Raw genomic sequence first — 22,100 nt, forward strand, 5'->3', positions numbered from 1 at the left:
TGATATTATTAAATTAAATATCTCTTTTTTTCGAGCAACGACATTTGTTTTATTTTGTTTTTTTTTACAAACTTAACAAAATAGAAATATATATTATTAGATTATAGATAGAGAAGATATTCATATATATATAAAGAAATAGAATAGAGAAAATAAAATAGAAAGAAATTTAGAAATTTAGCAATCTTTTTTTTTGTTGTTGTGGTTTAAATTAAATTTACATTTTTTTTTTTGTTGTAATCAATCAATCAATGGATACAAATACACCACCTTCAATAAAAGTATTTAATATAGATAATAATGGTAATAGTAATAATAACATAAATAGTAATAGTAATAATAATGATAGTAGTAATAGTAATAGTAATGAATGTGTAGATGTATCTCCTGTGTTGTCATCGTCTTCATCAACATCGTCATTGATGAATGAGCTTCATATTAGTTCAGCTGTAAATCTATTACAAGAACAACAGCATCAGCAACAACAACAGTTAACATCAACTTCACCTACACCACCCTCAATATTAACACCACCATTACCTTCAACGACAACGACAACAGATACAAATGCATCAGTTGTAGCTACTTCCACACTTAGTGTTAATACGAACAACAATAACAATAATAGTAGTAGTAGTAATTCATCATCTGCACCACCATCACCAAATATAACATCAACATCATCATCGCTTCCAATGGATGGTAGCAATGTAAATAATAATAATAATAGTAATAGTAAAACGAGCTCATCACCATCTACAACTACAGCAACATCTTCATCATCTTCATCATCATCATCATCAACAGGATCATTAGCATCGATTGACTATGGTAGATTCCTAAGAGATATAGAGTCAATGGCAATTAGAAACGATAATGCACCATTGCGTGCCTTACAAACTTTGGTCGAGCATCTGTCAGCGATCAACACCAATCACGTATCCATAGAGTCTTCTCAGCAATTCTTAGTTTGGATACCAAGATATATATATGCTGCATTCAATTTAAAGATGTAAGAGATTGAGAGATAGAAAAATTAGTGAAAACAGTGTTTGCTAATAACATTTTATTTATTATATTATATTATAGATTCACACCAGAACTCAAACAACATGTAATTATTTTCTTTCAACAATGTATTCATACTATAGTTCAATCGATTCAAATGGATCTACCGGATCTCTGGATTGGATTTGCACGACTGTTTAATCCATCACATACATTCTATTCTTCAATCAAATTCGAACTTGATCAATCTACATTGATCACAAAAGAGTCAATCTATTTCAAGGTAAATATTAATAACTGACTGACTGATAAGATCTTAGAATAATTATCAATTATTAATATTTCCTCCATATGTTTCTAGAAACAAGATTCATTGACATCTGTATTTTATTATCAAAACCTTATGATTTTGGAAAAGGTTAACTTCTTTCAGGTGTTTCTCGATCACCTGATGAGCAAGTCATTCTCAGTGTTGAAACTAAAGTCGATTCTCAAGAGTTTTATCTATTTGAAGGAGTATCTCAATCCCGGTTTCTATAGCCAGTACATTCCAAAGCTGAAAGAGGTGGTGTTGGCACATCTCCTCGATATCTACTTTGACGACCTGTCCGGCACCGACAAAGATGCCTTCAAAGATATCTGTACTTCCATTCAGAGTTTGCTTGGTCTATTGCTGCCATTCCCAGAGATTGCCAGAATCTTTCAGGAGTTTGATCTCAACCGATCGCTACGCTACTTCCAGAGTCCAAACTTGGAGCGCAAACTTCGTGGACTTCGCTTCATAAAGAAGTCGGCCAAGTACATCAACAACGAGCAATTGAAAGCAGCTGGATTCAGTGGATTCGGTGGATTCCTAAAGAATAAGCAGAAACCAAAGACAAAGGATTCTTCTAGTTCGAATGGTGGTGGAAGTGGCGGTAGTGGAGTTGGAAGTGGATCGTCCAATGGTGCAGCCAGTAGCAATATTAATAATCCATATATAAACGGTGGTGGTGGAGTTGGTAATGGATCGTCCAATTCCAATGGTGGTAATCACAGTTCCAATAGTAGTGGAAGTGGTTCCAGCAGTAGCAGCAACAATTCGAGCAATGGATCCAATAGCAATACAAGTGGATCAAACAGTGGCATTGGTAGTGGTTCATCGAGTAACGGAAATAACAGCGGTAACAGCAACAACAATGGTCCTGCAATCGATCAACAATTACTCTTGAATTGGATATTGAAACATGAGATTGTCGAAACATTCTGTAAGATATCCGATCAACCCGACATCATTAGACATGGTCTACCAGTAATGATCTTTCTCTGCCAATTTGGTAAACTTGAAAATCATCAGTTAGAATTACTTTGGAATTCTTCAATTGTAAGTTAAAACAACAAAAGAAAAAATTGATCATATGACTAATTTTATTTATGGATGATGATTAGGGTAAACATGAATCAGTTAGAAGTACAATTTACAATGCATTGTTAGAGTTGTTTGGGTATTTGCATTTGGAACAGTTGGACTATTTCTATGAGTATTTCAACAAATCGATTGTAGGATTCAAGTCGGTAGAGTTTGACAATGATCTATTGCAGTTTATCTATAATCTATCGATGATTGCTATCCAACATCCAGAGAATGTAGGTTCCTCAAAGAAATCGTATGGTCTCGATTTGTTTTGGAAGTTGTTACAGGATCGCGACCAGAATATTACATTTGGTCACGGTGACAATGTTGCGCAATCGCTGATCAATAGATCCAAGACATTCTTGGTGTCGCTGCTACGACTCCAAGAGTGTGCAGCACTGCGAATGACTTATATTGAGCTGGCCATTGAGAATATCAAGACATTCCAGTCGGTCTATCAGTCACTCTCACTGATTGTCAACATCGTCGAGTTGTTTGTCAAGAAACAACGTGCCACCATAGAGTCGCTGGAAAACAAGTACAAGCTATTCGACTTGTTCTTCAAGGAGATTGCCAACTTTAAGAAAGTGATTGCACAGCGTTCATCGACACTGTCGTTCTCCTCGTTGGAAGGCGTCAACTATAACATCCTCTATGGTAGTTTCCAGCATCTACCTCAGATTCAAGCGAGATTCGAATTTCTCGAGTACATACTCTCACAGTCGTCGATCATGTTGAACATTGCACAGCTCGATATCCTCTGGGAAGCGTTTGTCACCGGTGCTATCACTCCCGAGGAGAAAGAAGCATGCTTCATCTGGTTGAAGAATACAAAGATACAGGGAAAGGAGAGAATTGCATTCCCCGAGCAGGTCGTTCGTTACCTCTTCTTGGACAAGATGGCCAATCTCGATTGGTCGATAATGGGACTGAGTTCGTACTCGGTGTTTGAACGTTATTTCCTCTATGTGAATGAGCGATCCGGTAAGATAAAGAAGATTGCCAATTCCATTTTCACAGGTGATCTGTTCTCCAATCAGCTGGGTTTGCCAAGTAATAAACCGAAAGCACTACAACTACAAGGACAACAGCAATCGACAAACTCAAATCAGCTGCAACCAGGACAACAAGGACAGCAATCTTCATCACAATCGATGCAACCTCCACACTCACCTTCACTCTCACCCACTACTTCACCTTCGTTCCACTCTGCCAATGGATATCCCTACCAGAACTGTGGCGACAGCACTCAGCCATCGGACTACTACTTGGTTTCACTGGATCTTCTGGGAATCCAACAGCTCTGGTCGGCAGCACTGGGATCACTCAATCTCGATGTAAGTGACCAGGCTATCAACACTCTGAATACACTGTATCAAAGTGGCAACGACAAGGGAAGCAGCAAGTTCAAGGATGAATACCTTCGTGTCTGTATGGATCACATTGTAAAGTCACTGAACGCCAAGAACAACCAACAAACAGTATCACACACCTCTATCAACCGTATTTGTCGTGCACTCTTTATGATAAAGACATTTGCAAACACAGAGAGTAACAAACAATCGAAAGACGATGCCGCTGCCAAGCTATCGAATTGCACACCTGCCAACGCCGACAAGCAATATCCATATCTTGTCAAGTTGGATCGTGGTGATTCCTATGCCATCACCGACATCACCGGTACCGACACACTGAGAATGTTCAAACGAAAGGTTGCAGCGATCTACGGTAATCCCAGACCCGCCGTAAGATCACTCAGAATATTTTTGGGTGACAAAGAGTTGAAAGACGATGATAAATGTATGGATGAACTAAAGATATTCGATTCCAATGGTGCTCAACAATATACATTATTAGTTAAAAGAAATAGTTCATCAAATATTAGCAGCAACAATAATAATAGTAATACAACTACCACCACTACTACCAACAATAGTAATAACAATGGAAAAGAGGATACCAACAACAAGAAAGATAAAAAATCAAAGAAAGACAAGAGTGACAAAGGAAAGTCAGGTGATTCATCAAAAGACAGTGAGTATGTTGATGATGATGACGATGACTATGTAGAGGTACTCGATGATACTCCAATTGTTTCGATGGTATTGGAATCTATTCAACACCAACTCGGTGGACTTGGTCTTACTGGTGATCTTCAACTTCGAAAGGTACAAGAAACCAAATCAAAGGTGGTTGCCGGTCGTGGTAAAATCGAGAACTCTCTTGCTATTCTCATTTCGAAACCACAGTATTTCGATCAAATATTCAACCTATTGGATTTCGACAATGAGATTGCAGAGGGTGCTTGGAATGTAGTATCAGAACTTCCAATGAATACCAAAGTTGTAAATGAAATTAAAAATTTCAAAGGTATGTTTTTGTTTATTATTATTTATATTTTCAATTGTTATTGACAATCAACGATCGTTATTATTATTATTATTAGAAACTTTAATTCCAAATAATTCAATTTATAAATCTATTTATTATTTGAAAGCATTGGATTCAATATTAGATGGTTCATTTGAAAGTGGTCAATCAAATGCAAACGGTACTTCAAATAAATCACCAACCGGATCCGATCCAAATGGTGTGCTTGAAGAGCTAAAGAATAATTTCATTAAAAAAGGTGCAGTTATCTACTTGACTCAGATGCTCAAGGATATAACTATCGTTCCAGATCGTGGTCATTTGAAACTATTCAATTTGTTATTAAAGAATCTATTTACATTGTCATTAAGTAAGTTGTTATTATTATGTAAATATTTATAGATAATTAATATTAATCCACTTTGTTTATTTTTTGAAAACAGTTAATACAAATGAATTATCATTGGTACCAATGTATATTTTCAAGAGAGAAGCTGTTCCAATGTTTGAATCTCCACAGTTCATTACGAAATTGTTTCAATTGCTATCGTCGGCTGCAGATTTACAGGTGTTGTTGAATGGCAATGCAAACGAGTCGACTTTCAATGATTTTAATTCGATGTATTACTATGGTATGGAGATTCTTCAGTTGATTCTAAAGAATGATCCTCGAGGAGAGTTTGAGATGATACAATCGAATAAGAGTACAGAGTGGACTGTCTGGTTAAAGTCGTTGTTACTAGAGTGTCGTGACCATACCATTCAGCTGAAAGCTACTCGTCTGGTGCTCTCTCTAGCTACACTCGATCAGACTCTTGAGGTACGAATTGAACGTTCTCTGTTCTTCCTCTCACGTCTCTTGTCGTTCCTCCCCGATATCAATCAATACTATCAGACAGCGGAACAATTCTTTTGTCTACTCTCTGAACTCGTCAATATCGGTTATCCAACAAGTAACTCACCTGCACCGTCACCCAAGCAGAATCATGAGAATATATTGTTGGACGACAAAGGACAACTTCAAATTGTTAGCGGTCAACAGAAGAATCAACAACAACAACAACAACAGCAACAAAATCAACAACTACATCCCAATGACAATCTAGAGTCACAAGACTTTGTAAAGACGTTGTTGAGCAATTTGATAAAGGAATTAATGAATATGCCTATCAGGGAGATCAGCAGTAATCAAACAAAGGATCATATATTGGTTGGTATTTTGAATATCATTCGTAATCTAGTGAGAAGACGTCCACACTTGAAGATCATTTGCAAGGAGATGGATCTGTTGCTCTTCCTTTTCAAACAGTGTCTTTTCAAAACGCCAACTGCCAACGACCATGGCTTGGAGTTACCACCTCTCTGCAAGACCAAAGAGTCACGACTCTCTTGTTATCGTCTGATGAAAGAGTTTGCCAAGAACGATCACAACAATTTCTTCTTGATCGAGCGATTGATCAATGAGGAAATGGACAGAGTCGATCCAACGTCCGATTGGAACTACTCACCGATCGATCGTGAGAAATCAATCTACAACTATGTTGGACTAAAGAACCAGGGTACAACATGTTATATGAATTCACTCCTACAGCAACTCTATCATTCAACATCACTCAAATATAGTTTACTAAATATTAAAGTACCAACATTCAATGAATTAATACTTAGAATTCAACAACAGCAACAGCAACAATCTACAGAAGGATCTTCACCACAACCACAACAACAACAACAAACATCATCACCACCTCAACAAAATTCACCAAGTCAATCAGTACATCCTCCACATGTCCAACCATCACCAGAACAAATTCAACAAACCAATTTGTTGAATCAGGTTCAATATCTATTTATCTATCTACAAGAGAGTTCAAAGAGATATTATGATTCCATTAATTTCTGTAAATCGATTACCAACTACGATGGTTCACCTATAAATCTTGGTGTACAGATGGATGCCTACGAATTCTTCCATCTTTTCCTCGACAAAATGGAAGTGGCACTCAAGAACATCTCACCGGAACACAAAGGTATATTGAATGAGGCGTTTGGTGGTGTCTTCACCAACCAGTTCATTCCAAGAGAGTGTTCACATAGATCACATTGTGAAGAGCCGTTCTTTTCGATCTCTCTGGAAGTGAAAAACAAACGGTCTGTTTTGGAATCTCTAGACCTCTTTGTACAAGAGGAAAGTCTAAAAGATTACAAATGTGATTCGTGTAACTCAAAGATTGAAATCTCCAAACGTTGTCTCATCGATAAACTACCAAATACACTTATCCTACATTTAAAGAGATTTGAATTCGATGTAAGTTAAAAATTATTTTATTGATTATTAGTTTGAACCACTGTTTATTAATTATTATTATTATTTCTTAATGTAGTTGGAAAATATGAGAAATATTAAATTGAATGACTATTGTGAGTTCCCACAACAAATTAATATGGCACCGTATACAAAGGAATCGGTTGAACAATCTAGTGATGGTGGACCTGCTAATGGTGTGACAAAGAAATCATCGGTTATCAATCATCTCTACGAGTTGAATGGTATTGTTTTGCATCAGGGTACCGCTGATTCCGGTCATTATATCACATTGGTGAAGGATGCCACCGGAAATTGGTTCGAGTTGAACGATACATTCGTTCTGCCGTATGACTTCCGTCGGTTGGAACAAGATTGCTTCGGTGGTTTCGATGATGTCAAAGAGTTTGACAAGGTACAACAGAAACAAGTGATGGTGCGTAGACCCAAGACTGGCAATGCATATATGTTGTTCTACAAGCGATCCGATAACTCGAATGACCATCATTCCCAATGCAAACCGATCGCTCCAGCCGCCAAAGAAGCAAAGATACCAAAAGAAGTACTTGAAACCGTGTGGAACGAGAATAGATCATTCCTCTTGGAGAAATATCTATTCGATAGTGACTTTAGTACTTTCATATGGGATATCGTTAATTTGAATCACGATCCAACATTCGATCCAGTTATTCCAACCAAATCGACAACCGTACATTCATCTGCTAATCAATGTATGTTAAAGTGAAAATGATTATTATAATTATTTGTTACTAATTATTTTCTTATTCCTATAGTGACTATATTGTCAAGTATTAAATTAACAACTAGATATATTATCGATATCTATTCACATTCCAAAGAAAGAAATCTGTTGGATGTGTGGGCTTATCATTTGAAGCGTTTGATGAGGGAGAGTATTCAAGGTGCCGAGTGGTTCATTCGTTACTTAATCGATAAGAATCTTTTGAAAGGATTACTTCTTGGTTGTTTCTTTGAAAAGACAAGACAAACCTTTGTAGATATAATAACATTTGCCATTTTATTAAGAAAGAATACTTTGGCAGAACAGCAGCAACAACAACAATCTACAACACCTCCCAAAGATATGATGTCCACTACAATGGTTAGTTTCTATAATACTCTTATATCGTTGACCAAGAGTATTCGTGACTATCCGAAACGAACTATTCAACAGCTGTTCTCTCTCCTGTTGAATGTCATCACTATCAACGAAAAGGAGAAAGAATATATCCTACAGCGTGGTATGATCAGCAAGCTCATACAAAACTATATAGGTACCTACATGCCAAATTCTATTGGTGGTTCCACCGGTATTATTAGTAACTCTTCTAATTACCAACCGGCAATGTATGGACAATCAAGTGGCACTTCTTCGCACTTGGGAGGACACCCGAGTGCACCGTCATTCCACAATGCAATCTATGAGAGTAACAAGATGATTGAGTTCCTATGCTATCTGATTCGTTGCTGTCAGCTGCTTCCGAATACCACGATTCTGCCTTCGCAAATCAACAACTATCCCACCGAGCAAGATAGAACACGTCCTCGTATTCATGTCTATGTAGACTTGGAGACACCTCAGTCCAATACAACCTACCGTATTCAACCGCCAGCTGGTTCACCTCGCCATTCACTTGTACTCTCTGAAACCACTTTGGTTGCAATTCTCTCCAAGAGTTTCCTACTAAAGTTGATAAAAGAAAATGGTTGGTGTGAGAGTGTCCGACAACTCATAGGTCATCTCTCATGGAACAATCGATCGATTTCCACACACTTTTTCAATATCATCAAAGAAATACTGCTTAAATCCAGTCCTAACATCTATCAATATGTATATCCATCGCTGACCAGTCTACTGGAGATCAAAGATCCACAAACAGAGTGGAGAATCGATACAATAATGCAATCATTACTTAAAGTAAGTATAAATATTTCTTAAAATCACTATTTTATCTAAATATACTAATTTATTTATTTACCAATTATTATAATAGCTTCCTGAAAGCATGATTTACAGTCCAGAAGGTCATGATCACTTTGTAAGATATCTTTCCTCAATTGCAGTGTCTAATCCTAAACAGCCAAGTTTAATTGTGTCTGAAGAATTCAATGCTTGGCGAATCAAACACAAAGATGCAATATCGAAACTCATTAAAGATGGCTATTATAAATAGTTAGTTTTTTTCGAACAAATTAATATATTTATCGACTTATTGAATATATTTATTTATTTTTTTTCGAATTTTTCCATTACAACTTCTAATTGAAGTTTGATCTTTGATTTGTTCTTCTTGAGGTAGAATGCACCAATAACAATCAATCCTAATAATACAGAACCAACAACACAAACAACTGTGATGATGATCCATGTTTTACTCTTTTCTTCACATTTATCTTTGACTGCAACCAACAATGAGAAATCTGGATCGATAAAACATCTCTGACATTGACTCAGATTGATTCCAATCGAAATATCATTTGGGTTGGTGTTATTAACAACTTCAACAAATGAATATGTTGGTTGTCCATCGGAAAGTGAAACATCATAAAATTTACCATAAAATGATATTCCATTCTTGACAATCTTCAAATAATTGATTGAATTATCGATTTGATTGTTTCCAATTGAATTCTTTTCGAATGAACAATCATTTTGTTCATCGAATTGTGTCGAAAATACAACTCTTAAAGTGTTGAGGAGTGATTCATAAGTCCATCCATCAATCGATATCGAAAGTTTGATTGAGTTTGGTGGAAGTACATATGATAATCCTGCAAATTCAACATTCATTGGTTCCGATGAATATTGAATTGTAGCTTCGATGAATTCCGATGATGTATGATTCAATTGATATCTTGTTACTGTTTTTGTTGAATTCTTTGTTGTGTTGAAATTCCAATTATTTGTTGGTATTGATTTGATAACATTTCTTGATGAATCTAATTCTTCAATCGATATCATATTGAATGAAAATTCTTCACCATTGACTATGAAAGTTGGTGATGGTTTTGTTGTATTTTCACCAATTACACCTCCATCAAATATTTCTATGAAATAAAATAAAAAATAGTCAAAAAAATAGTCAACAAAAATAAATAAAAAAAAAGAATAAATAAAGAATGATAATTACTATTTTCACAATAATATCCATTGAATCCAGAATAACATTGACAATATCCAGCTGCTAAACAATCTCCATTTCCATTGCACAATGGTTTTGTATTTCCACAATCTATGATAATCTGTGCTGGATCTGTTGAATGAAATAGTTAAAGTTAAAAAATGTTGAATTATTCTCTTATTTTCTACAAATTATACTTACCAACCATCATTTGAGTTGAAAAAGTATAACCATCAGATTTTATATACAATGGAGCAACTCCAACTGGTACTCTTCCTACTATACATATTAAAAGTCTATCCGTTTTTGAAGTTGGAGCACAAACAACATTGTTTATCAAAATGTAAGGAAGAGGTTGAGATCCAAACCTTCCATATAGTGTGACAGCACCACCGTTAGTTGTTAAATTTGATGCTGCTCCTATAAATGGATAATCTAAAAAATGAAAATGTTAATCAATATTTTTAAATATTGTTAAAATTTAAGCATTTACTTTTTCTATAACCAAATTGCATTGTTTCTGGTCCAGTTGGTGGTATAAATACAAAAGTACAAGTTTTATCAATATCAAAAACCTGATTAAATGTAAAATTAACTATATTTGCAGTAACAACTACGTCATCATTCTTAAATCCATCTAGAGTTGCATTGAGTATTGATGATACGTTGAAAACTCCGTCTAATATTATTTTCATAGCATTTGGAATCTGAAGATATCGAAGACCATTTACAGTATTTCCTAATTTTTCAAAAGTTAAAATTTAGTATAATTAATTAAAATAATATTGTAAAAAAATTTACCAGAATCAACTATGATAGTGATATTTTGAGCTCCTTGGTCAGGTAAAAAAGTTAAATTATGAGCACCAGGTTTTGGTGGTACGAATCTAATAAATTTATTTAATTAGTAAAATTGAAAATATTGTTGAAAGTAAATTTTACTTACAAAATAACTTCGTTAGGGATCAAAATTTTAAATTGGTCTGATAGAGGTGGAGCAAAACCTAAATTCTTTCCTCTTTTGCAAAATAATATTAATAAAAGTAAAAAAAATAATTAATATTGAGTACTTACCTAATTGTAATTGCTGAATTTCCTTGGTATTTATAGATTTTAGAGTCTAAGCTTATATCTTTTATAAAAAAATTAGAAATAATATAAAAATTTAATTCATTTATTATTAACAACATACTACATTGAAAATCAACTGGAGGAGCAGTAATTGTTTCTGGCATTCCTGATTTTACTTTACTCCAATAACATTTAAAACAATCGGGAACAGATGTTATATTTGTATTTGTTAATGTTATTGAATATATTCTACAATAATTATCGGGGACGGCACCAGAAATTGAAGGGTAGTCATTTATTTTCAAATATGAGATTAAAACATTGTTGGTATAGGATGGCAAACTTCCAGCTATATTACCACCTTGAAAATCTAAAAAACTTTTAATAAAGAATTTAATATTTGATTAGAAATATTCTACAGAAAGTTTTCGTGATCAATTTACATTGATGTTGTAGTGCTAAATGTTGATTCACTTGGGAATGGTCCATTATAATTATATCGACTAGTTAATTTGAATAAATAAGTAAGAAAGGTATTTAAAATAAAATGTGAAAATTAAATTACCTTAATGTTGATATGCCACTGAGTTTAAAATCTTGTTGGTTGTTTAGAGATTTGAAAGTTCTTATCGAATAGGAAGTTAAGTCTGTTGGATATATTGTTTGGTTTTTAAACTCTCTTTTAAAATATTAGTATTGTTTGTTTTATTTAAAATAATAATTGTAAATCTTACAAATTTGTAATATTTGTTGAACCTGTTATTGTTATATTTGCTGGAACAGTATCAGTTATTAATCTAATTATTAAAAATATTAAATTAGTTCCAATAATCTAATAAACATAATTAAATAATAAATACAGTGTCTTAATGGATTTTGATTGAACATATAAATTCATATCTTTTTTAATATAACCAAAATTTCTATAATTTTTTAAAAGAGAAAAGTTAATATTCAATACAATATAATAATAAGATTTAAAATATTACATTTCAGTTAAACTTGGAAAATCACTTTGTGAAAAGTTATATGAATCATAATTTACAAAATCGATATTAATAGAACTGAGTGTGGAATAATTCTGGGTTAATGGTAATTGAACGATAACAGGTGGAGTTTTACTAACAAGTCTAATATTTTTCATTGGTTTTGCTAACAGATTGGCAGATGTTGAACCTGATATAATTCCATAGTCTATATATCTATGATTTTAAAAAAAGTGAGTACTCATCACATGCGAAGCAATACAGTATAGCCTACAAATCTGTCAAAGGAATATACACTGGAAAGTTAAGTGGGATTCCAATATCGATTGTATTGATCCTATAGATAAGATAGATATAATGAGAAAAAGATGATATTTAAAAAATTTTAAAAAAGTTACTTTATCATCCAAAGGTTGGTATTTTGATCATTATCCAAAAGTGCTAGTAAATTGGCGGATGGTATTTGAATACCTCGAGGGAATGCTATAACAAAAGTTTTTAACTTTGACATCTTTAGAGGGGTTGTATTTGATGGTGCGAGCTGATCTGTTTTTACATAGTTTGAAGGAATAGAGCTTGAAAAGCTATTAATACAAAAAAAAACAAACACTTATTTGAGCAAAACACATACATTTCGGTCACATATTGATTGTTCGAAGTGTCATTAACACAAGTGAGTAGTGCAAGACTTGATTGCTGGATACTAACACAATCTGTATTTAATAAACTCCAATCTATATAAAACTGTTAGAAAATATATCGTCAGTTAACAAAAATTAAGTAAAAATGGTATAGTAAAATATAAATACTTGTTGAGCTAACCAACGAACAGCAGTCAAATCATCACCATTCAAAATAAGAGCTTGACCATTGATTATTGAAATACAAGATATGCACAAGATAAATGTTAACAAAGATTTATTCATTTTACATTTAATTGTAAAGATCAAAAAAAAAAAATAATGTTGAAGAAAAAAAAAAAGAAATATTTTGTTAAAATCAGAATCTAAAAAAAAAAAAACCGATTTTGAAGATAAGTGTTATTAAATTTTACATTTAGGTTTTTTTTTTACAAAATAAAATAAGACAGGGTACATCATGACTTAACTCCCTTATATTGACTAGTAGATGTGAAGGTCGATCTACATGTATAGATTGTTACTTGGTTGCAGTGAAAATCAAAGAATTGACATCCACAAAGATGCAACATCGAAACTCATTAAAGATGGCTATTATATATAGTCAGTTTTTTTCGAACAAATTAATATATTTATCGACTTATTGAATATATTTATTTATTTTTTTTCGAATTTTTCAAGCACAATCTCAAATTTTAGTTTGAGATTAGCTCTATTCTTTCTGAGGTAGAATGCACCAATAACAATCAATCCTAATAATACAGAACCAACAACACAAACAACTGTGATGATGATCCATGTTTTACTCTTTTCTTCACATTTATCTTTGACTGCAACCAACAATGAGAAATCTGGATCGATAAAACATCTCTGACATTGACTCAGATTGATTCCAATCGAAATATCATTTGGGTTGGTGTTATTAACAACTTCAACAAATGAATATGTTGGTTGTCCATCGGAAAGTGAAACATCATAAAATTTACCATAAAATGATATTCCATTCTTGACAATCTTCAAATAATTGATTGAATTATCGATTTGATTGTTTCCAATTGAATTCTTTTCGAATGAACAATCATTTTGTTCATCGAATTGTGTCGAAAATACAACTCTTAAAGTGTTGAGGAGTGATTCATAAGTCCATCCATCAATCGATATCGAAAGTTTGATTGAGTTTGGTGGAAGTACATATGATAATCCTGCAAATTCAACATTCATTGGTTCCGATGAATATTGAATTGTAGCTTCGATGAATTCCGATGATGTATGATTCAATTGATATCTTGTTACTGTTTTTGTTGAATTCTTTGTTGTGTTAAAATTCCAATTGTTTGTTGGTATTGATTTGATAACATTTCTTGATGAATCTAATTCTTCAATCGATATCATATTGAATGAAAATTCTTCACCATTGGCTTTGAAAGTTGGTGATGGTTTTGTTGTATTTTCACCAATTACACCTCCATCAAATATTTCTATGAAATAAAATAAAAAATAGTCAAAAAAATAGTCAACAAAAATAAATAAAAAAAAAGAATAAATAAAGAATGATAATTACTATTTTCACAATAATATCCATTGAATCCAGAATAACATTGACAATATCCAGCTGCTAAACAATCTCCATTTCCATTGCACAATGGTTTTGTATTTCCACAATCTATGATAATCTGTGCTGGATCTATTTCATAGTATTTTATAAGAAAAAAGATGATAGAGTGGTTCTAAAAATTAAATATTTACCTATTTTTAATTTCGTTGAAAATGTATATCCATCAACTGTGAGGAGCAATGGTACGACACCATAGGATAGTTTATCAGCATTACAAACTATTGAAGAGTTTGATCTTGATACAGGTACACATATACTGGTTTGGTTTATCAAAATATTTAAACCAGATTGACTATAGTCACCAAAATTTCCATTTAGAGTTATTAGTCCTCCATCACTAGTAACATTTGAAATCCAACTTATATACGGATAGACTATTAAAAATAAATTAATTAATTTGAGTTATTTTTTAATGAAATATAGATTTTACCTTTTTTATATTTATAGTCTATTGGGTTTGTTTTTGAATTTGATTGAATTTGAATTTTTAATATCTTTTCATCATCAAATACATGATTAAATGTCACATACATAGTATCAAGTAATACCAATATATCTGTATTTGTTATACCATCCATTATTATTTTCACATCATCATATATATTAAAGGATCCAAAAAGTGTAAGATTCAATCCATAGGGAACTTGAACACCTTTAACCAAGTTAACACTATTGGCTAAAAAGAACAATTAGTTAAATGATTTTTAAAATAAAAATTCTTTTACATACTATCCCCACTCCACATGATTGTTAGATTCTTAACACCAGAATAAGTATTAAAGGAAAACTCTTGAGTCCCTGAAGTTCTCACTCCTGGATAAAATCTTGAAAAAAAAATTAATTTTTTGATATAGAATGTCGAGAAATACAATAAGATTCTTACATCATTTGAGTGTTTGGAATTTTGATTTCCAATAGAATTCCAGGTGGAACAACATATCCAAGGTTATCACCACTAAAATAATAAAATTTATATAAATATTTTATATTAAATAATAAATAATTGTAAAATTTACTTAATTGTAATTGCACTTGAATATTGATATCTATATTTTTCAAAAAGAAACAACTGAAACAAAAAAAAAAGATTGTTAATATTTTAATATATTAAATTAGAATCTAAAAGTACTTACCACAATCAAAAGATAGTGTAGGTGGAGTGATTGTAGATGGAAGAGTCAAATAAACCAAGTCCCAATAACAATAAAGACAATCAGAAGCTTTTGATAAATTGGTATTGGTTAAAACAAGATTGTATCTTTGGAGAGTGCATAAGGAAGAAGGAATTGATCCTGTTAATCCAGGATAACCCGTTACAGAAAATTGTGCAAAACGTATTGAATTATATAAAGGTAGAGTAGAAACAGTTTCTCCATTTCCAAGATACAAAGATACACCTGAAGATGTATTAGGGCTAAACATTGATTCATCTGGGAAAGGGATATTTCTAGCTACATCATATTTACTATTGATATCAATTTAATTAGTATTCCAATAAATAAAGACTAACAATTATAAAAATACCTTAAATTAATTAAGTTTTTGAATTTGAAATTTTGACTATTATTATAGCTAACAAAATTATTTATTGGGAATAGTCCTAAATTCTCTGGAGATACTGATTGGTTACCGATTTGTCTATTTAAACAAATTAAATTAGTATTTATAAAGATATTTCTAATTCTTTATTTATATTTACAAAGTTGTTAAAGATGAACCTCTAGAAATCCTTATAACACCAGATGATTTTTTATCTAGAATAATTAAACTTTGCAATATATCTGAGTCTATAATTAAAGATATATCTGGTCTTAACCGATTAAGTTGTCTATAAATAAAGTTAATAAAAGATTAATAATAAATTCGTAATCTACTTACAAAAATTTCAATCGTGGGAAGAATCCTTCACTAAATGAATAGTTATTATAGGTTGTGAAATCTATTCTCCTACAAGTAGTTTATACAAATTGGTTAATTAATGTTTGAAAAAAAGTAAAGTAATTTTAAAAAAAATATTTACAAAGTGGTTAGAGTATTATATATTTCATTCTCTGGTAAATCAACTATTACTGGAGGGTTGGTTGCTATTACTGAAACCTCTTGCATTGGTGATTTAAACATATTCCTATTTATCATAGATGAAACATTTACATTATATGCAAATCTTTTTAAGAAAAAATTAGATATTTCTAGCAAAATTATTTAAAAAATAAAATATTGTACCTACAATGAAAGTAAAGGTATATGGACTGGAAAATCAGTAGGAAAAAAAACTCCAACATTATAAATTCTAATAATTTTTTGTTAATTGTTTATAAATAAATAAAAGTACTAACTATTTAGATAATTACTCTATTTTAACTAATTTAGTATTCGATTGAACATCCAACATAGACAAAATGTTTATATTTTGCTTTTCTACAACACCTGCTGCTTTGGTCAGGTAGAAAGTTGTCAAGTTTGCAAATTTTAATTCTGTAATGTTTGATGGATATTCTTGGGTTTTTGGTAAATATTGATTTATTTTACTAATTCATAGTGATGTATTTTAAAATTAATATTAAATCATATTTCGGGCTAAAAAAAGTTTGGATTCTTACATTTGACTAACAGATTGATAACCAGTAGCTGTATCAACATCACAAATCAAAGTAGCTTGACTCTGATTGGTTATAGAGTCACAGTCTCTGCCCAATACACTCCAATCTATAGAATACTTAAGAAAAAATAAAATAAACAATTTTGAAATAAATCTATCTAGTAAATAATCAATGAATTACCTGTTCGGCCAACCAAATAATTCCTCGCAAATCATCATCATGTAAGGCCAAAGGTTGTTGAGAACTACAAAATGTTATGCAATATACAATTAATAAAAGTACAAAAGATATCCTAATCATCATATTTATTTATTTGAAAAATATTTGCAAAAATTTGTAAACTTTAATGCTTAAACAATATTTTTTAGGATCAATCACCTTCTCCAAACAGATAAATAAAATCAGAAAAAAAAAATATCCCAAAAAAAAAATCAAAGTTCGTTGAAAAAACAAGATCTTTATCCTATCAAATTGGAACCACCATTTTCTTATTATAGATATTTGGAAATTAATCTCTTTGTTTTTTCAACGAACTTTGATTTTTTTTGTTTTACTTAAAATATTGGGCTATCCATCTTTTAAATAAGATCAATAAAATTGTACAGTAAAAGTAAAAAGATTCAGTTATTTGTGTGAGATCAATTAAAAGAATAATAGAAAGATGGAATAACTGAAACTCACCAAATAAAAATAGATTACAACGAATCTATAGACGTTGTTATTGTTGATGTTTTAATAAAATGATTAAGATTTTATAATTAGTTTATTTGGATGAACCATTTTAGATTTGATGATTCTTTGTATTGCAGGTTTGATGATTAGATCAACCGGTTTAAGTAGAGTGGTAGTTGTGAATTTGAAATCAATCTTTGGTTCCTCTTGGAATGACAGCCAATGGGGTTTGGCCGATCCCTGATGGAAACCCAGTATTACAATGCCGTGTATCGATGGATCACTTATTGTCGCTTCACCAGAGAGTCCTTTATACTCGATTTGTATACGAATCTTTAGATCCTTTGGTGTAAGTTCAACGGCAAAGTGTGCCTGGAATCCATAGAGAATAGCTTGGAGCTGAATGATTGATTGGCGGTTCGTAAAGAGATCGGGGAACGAATCTGGCACTGAGATCTCTTTGATGGTGATCTTTGTGCTTTTCAGTGTTGTGTTTTGTACAGAGTGTAACAACGAATTCAGCGTGTACATCAGTGAGGTGATTGGCGAGTTGGATGTGAGCGGACCTGAACTGCTGGATTCTGGTCGGACGGCAACACGCTTCTTCTTGGTGTGTGGCTCGGTCAACTGGTAGATGAGCATGGTTGGTTCATCGAGGTTGTTGTCGACTACCATTCCTCCGAGCTTGCTTATGAGTTCGCTTATCTTGGCGTTGTTGGACATGAGCAATTGCAGGAAGTGTTGTGCTTCCTGTGAGAAATAGGTGGGTGGAGTGGCGCGAGCAATCTTGTGAAGCGGTTGAATACACTGTTTCTTTAGAATGATTTCATTGTATCGCTTGTCATCGAGTTCATAGATACGCTTGAGAATGTAGATAATACAATGCTTAATCAAGTCACCATCATCGTTTGTCTGTGAGAACTGCTGATCCAACACTTTAAAGTAATACTCTAGGATGTCTTTCATCTTCTTATAGTTCTCTTCTACACTGCCAAACATAACAGGTATCTTTGTGAGTAGAGTTATTAGCTTTACAATAACCAATAAAGTATATTTCAATACTGCAGGTGGTAATGATTGTATTGAGAACTTTAATAATACTTCAATTGATATCTTTGTACAGAATTTATCTTTATATAATGTATGTTAATATTAATATTCTAATGATTGTAATAGTGTTATAGGTATGTATACATACTAAAATTACAAAGGTAATAGATAGTCTTCATTGTATATAAATGTAAAAGTGGATCATTTCTATTCTTAAGATGTGATTGTAAAAGGTTTGCCATTCGATCCAATCTGAATGATTCACCCATCAATATCTGTTCTGTAATACACGATTGATTTCTATTATGATATCTTAGCGTCTGTACAATAATAATATGAAATGAAACTAATAGCTGTTCACTTTCACCGATATTCAAAAGTAAATCTAATATTCTACCATCATAATCTATAAAAAAACCATAGTTAGTAGTGTAATATAAACTACTGGTTCGATAATATGATAATCGAACAACTAATAAAATACATACTATATTTAAATCTATTTGATAATTTCTTTAATAGAGATTCTATATATTCCCAATTATTGACGTCTGGATTCAAATCATGTGGTAAGAGTGATCGTTCAAACCATGTATCTGTTAACTTGAATCTGAATAAATGATTTCCACCAACCCATGCACATTCGTTATTATACATTGATATACAATTCATATCTTCACCAAGATCTATTACTTCAAATACACCTTGACCTGACTATTTTGATAATGTAAATGCAAATCAATCAATTTAAAGTGTTAATAGATAACTAATATCTTACTAAAAAAAACAATAATATGATAATCATTACATTTGGTTCATATACAGATATATGATGTCTATTAACTGCCCATACATAACCATTGAATATATTGAATGATGTAATTGGATGTGTACAATCAAAACTTCTTTTCTTTTTCAATGTCTAGACATTCAATTACAAAAATCAAATCGGTCAGTTAATAAGTAAGAGGTGTTTGAGTAATATTATTTTACATACATTTAAACTCCATAGAGAAACAACGTTTGGCATTTGTGGAGCAAAGAAACCTGTTACTGTATTGTCTGGTAATGAACATATCCACAGAGTATTACCAATGACAGACATGCCGGATATCGATTGATAACCAACCTCTAGAATCTGGCAGATATCACCATCCCATGGACTCCAAACAACAATCTCTGAGTATGTAGTTGCAATCAATATTCTATCGTCATACTTTATAATTTTGTAAAACTTTCTTATATCTCTGACTTTCTTCTTTCCTTGTTGTTGTTGTTGTTGATTGACTTGTTGTGATGCATTCTTCTCTGTTTCAATCATTTGGATATAAGAATTTAATGGTATATCTTTAGCTGTTTGTGTCTTTATATATATAGCAATTAAACAATTTAGTAAACAATAGTCTATAACACTTATAATGTTTAATTTGATGATGATTGATTCTACTTACATTTATATCTAACAATGCAATAGATGTAAAGTTCTCACTGTATCCACAATAAAGTAGTAGTGAATCGTTGATTTCAATCATGCTGTAGATTGGTACACGTGAATTGTGTGTGAATATCAGGGTGAAGTCGTCTTCGTGCCATGCACATATAGTAGTGTCGGTCGATGCACTGTAGATAGCATTCTGTGACGGAATGTAAACGAGCGATGTGATAGCGTGTTGATGTTTCTTCCATTGTGAACCCTTTTTTAGCTTGTCAGATGCAGCAGACCATGTAACGATGTTACCGTTGCTATCACCTGTCCATATCTTCTTTGGCGAGACTGCAACCATCGCAGTGATATATCCAGAACTGAAATTCTTTGCATAATCGATAATTGATGCACCACACAGACTCATCTTATTATTATTACCGGACTGATCGACAGTACGTGGATTTGAATTGACTGATGTTGTCATTTGGCTATTACTATTATCTGGTGACATATTATTTGGTTGTTGTTGTTGTGTTTTGGCAGGAGCAACAGCATTCACTACTATTTGTGTAATGGTTTGTTTTAATGAATTAATCGGTCCTTGTTGTTGTTGAGGTGGAGGTTGTTCACCATTATCATTTATCATAACAAATCCAAAATCATTATTGTTGTTGTTATTATTGTTATTGTTTAAATAATTAGTAGTTGTCGTTGTTGTAGATGTTGTAACTGGCATTGACTTTGACATTGCTTTTGTAGTGATTGAGGTCGAGGTTGTCGATGTTGAGCTAACTACAGGGTTGGATTGATTCAACAAAGTTGGAATTGGTGTAGATAATACAGTTGTTTGTCTCTTGTTATTAATCGATTTTGATGAAGAAACTTGGTCACTACTGCTATTGTTGTTGTTGTTGTTTACAAAGAAACTACCATTTTTATTATTATTGTTGTTTGATGTTATTTTCGATGATTGAACAGAGGTAGAAGTTGTTATAGTAATAAAGCTAGTAAGATTTAGTGTCCATTGGTTAATGTCTGATTCAGAGTTTGAAGAGAGGTAGTATGTACGATCTTTTGTGTGAATGTCTAGTGTCCAGAGATGTGATGATGTAGCGGTTGGCTGATGTTGTTGAATCGCCTGTAAGTCCGACATGGCGATTTTACCGTACAACTTTGCCTCTGGTTTCTCCGATTTTAAATAGCTCAAACTCTGATTGTCAAGCACAAAGAATCGTTTCTTCCAAGCCTGTGATCTACCTGGTAGTTTTGACTTGCCATCCTTCTTGAATAGATATCCACTCTGAATAACAGTGGTTGTCTTTGAAGATAGAGCAGAAGACATTTTTTTTTTATTGTTTTGTGTACTCTATCCCTTTTTTTCTGTCTCTAATCTCTAACTATCTACTTTTAACTTTAATTATTGTAAAAAACAAAAAAAAGTGGATAAAAAATTTGTGACAGATAGATTTAATTTAAAAAGGGTGATGACTTTTCATTGAGATTTTTTTACCCCTCACCCGAAAGTGTGTTTTTTTTGAATAGATTTAATAAAATGCATACTATATTTAAATCTATTTGATAATTTCTTTAATAGAGATTCTATATTCCCAATTATTGACGTCTGGATTCAACTATGTGGTAAGAGTGATCGTTAAAACCATGTATCTGCTAACTTGAACCTATCCTATATAAATAATTTCCACACATTCGTTATTATACATCGATACACAATTCATATCCTCACCAATATCAATTACTTCAAATAGATCTTGACCTGACTATTAATATCAATCAAGAAGTATTCTATTTTCTAATGTGTCTTT

At 32.2% G+C, this 22,100-nt stretch overlaps 3 protein-coding genes across 3 annotated transcripts; 1 reads left to right on the forward strand and 2 right to left on the reverse strand.

The window, feature by feature from the left end:
- Positions 1 to 251: 251 nt before the first annotated feature.
- On the forward strand, positions 252 to 9,271 carry PPL_05027 (uncharacterized protein; the record flags this gene model as incomplete). The annotated part of the gene is made up of 15 exons (XM_020575923.1): positions 252 to 1,012; positions 1,090 to 1,114; positions 1,152 to 1,203; positions 1,442 to 1,524; positions 1,799 to 2,371; positions 2,437 to 4,771; positions 4,848 to 5,141; positions 5,215 to 5,403; positions 5,671 to 6,011; positions 6,081 to 7,079; positions 7,156 to 7,807; positions 7,871 to 8,338; positions 8,372 to 8,524; positions 8,663 to 9,015; positions 9,092 to 9,271. The coding sequence occupies 15 exons, from the start codon at positions 252 to 254 to the stop codon at positions 9,269 to 9,271; spliced, it is 7,458 nt and encodes a 2,485-aa protein (XP_020434239.1).
- Positions 9,272 to 9,324: 53 nt separating this feature from the next.
- On the reverse strand, positions 9,325 to 13,202 carry PPL_05028 (EGF-like domain-containing protein; the record flags this gene model as incomplete). The annotated part of the gene is made up of 17 exons (XM_020575924.1): positions 9,325 to 10,145; positions 10,229 to 10,351; positions 10,421 to 10,654; positions 10,713 to 10,958; positions 11,021 to 11,106; positions 11,166 to 11,237; positions 11,294 to 11,351; positions 11,412 to 11,668; positions 11,734 to 11,793; positions 11,856 to 11,969; positions 12,025 to 12,087; positions 12,151 to 12,213; positions 12,280 to 12,492; positions 12,572 to 12,613; positions 12,675 to 12,860; positions 12,908 to 13,020; positions 13,086 to 13,202. The coding sequence occupies 17 exons, from the start codon at positions 13,200 to 13,202 to the stop codon at positions 9,325 to 9,327; spliced, it is 2,868 nt and encodes a 955-aa protein (XP_020434240.1).
- Positions 13,203 to 13,571: 369 nt separating this feature from the next.
- Positions 13,572 to 21,619, reverse strand: PPL_05029 (uncharacterized protein; the record flags this gene model as incomplete). Its single annotated transcript, XM_020575925.1, has 21 exons — positions 13,572 to 14,392; positions 14,476 to 14,598; positions 14,661 to 14,903; positions 14,960 to 15,205; positions 15,259 to 15,353; positions 15,413 to 15,484; positions 15,546 to 15,575; positions 15,659 to 15,994; positions 16,054 to 16,167; positions 16,229 to 16,357; positions 16,408 to 16,437; positions 16,550 to 16,693; positions 16,881 to 17,057; positions 17,130 to 17,245; positions 18,063 to 18,200; positions 18,837 to 18,931; positions 19,000 to 19,257; positions 19,340 to 19,565; positions 19,660 to 19,773; positions 19,849 to 20,214; positions 20,303 to 21,619. 21 exons carry the CDS (start codon positions 21,617 to 21,619, stop codon positions 13,572 to 13,574), a joined length of 5,190 nt encoding a protein of 1,729 aa, XP_020434241.1.
- Between the last annotated feature and the right edge of the window lie 481 nt (positions 21,620 to 22,100).

This window comes from Heterostelium album (assembly GCF_000004825.1).
Source record: "Heterostelium album PN500 unplaced genomic scaffold PPL_scaffold4, whole genome shotgun sequence".
Taxonomy (NCBI): domain Eukaryota; phylum Evosea; class Eumycetozoa; order Acytosteliales; family Acytosteliaceae; genus Heterostelium; species Heterostelium album.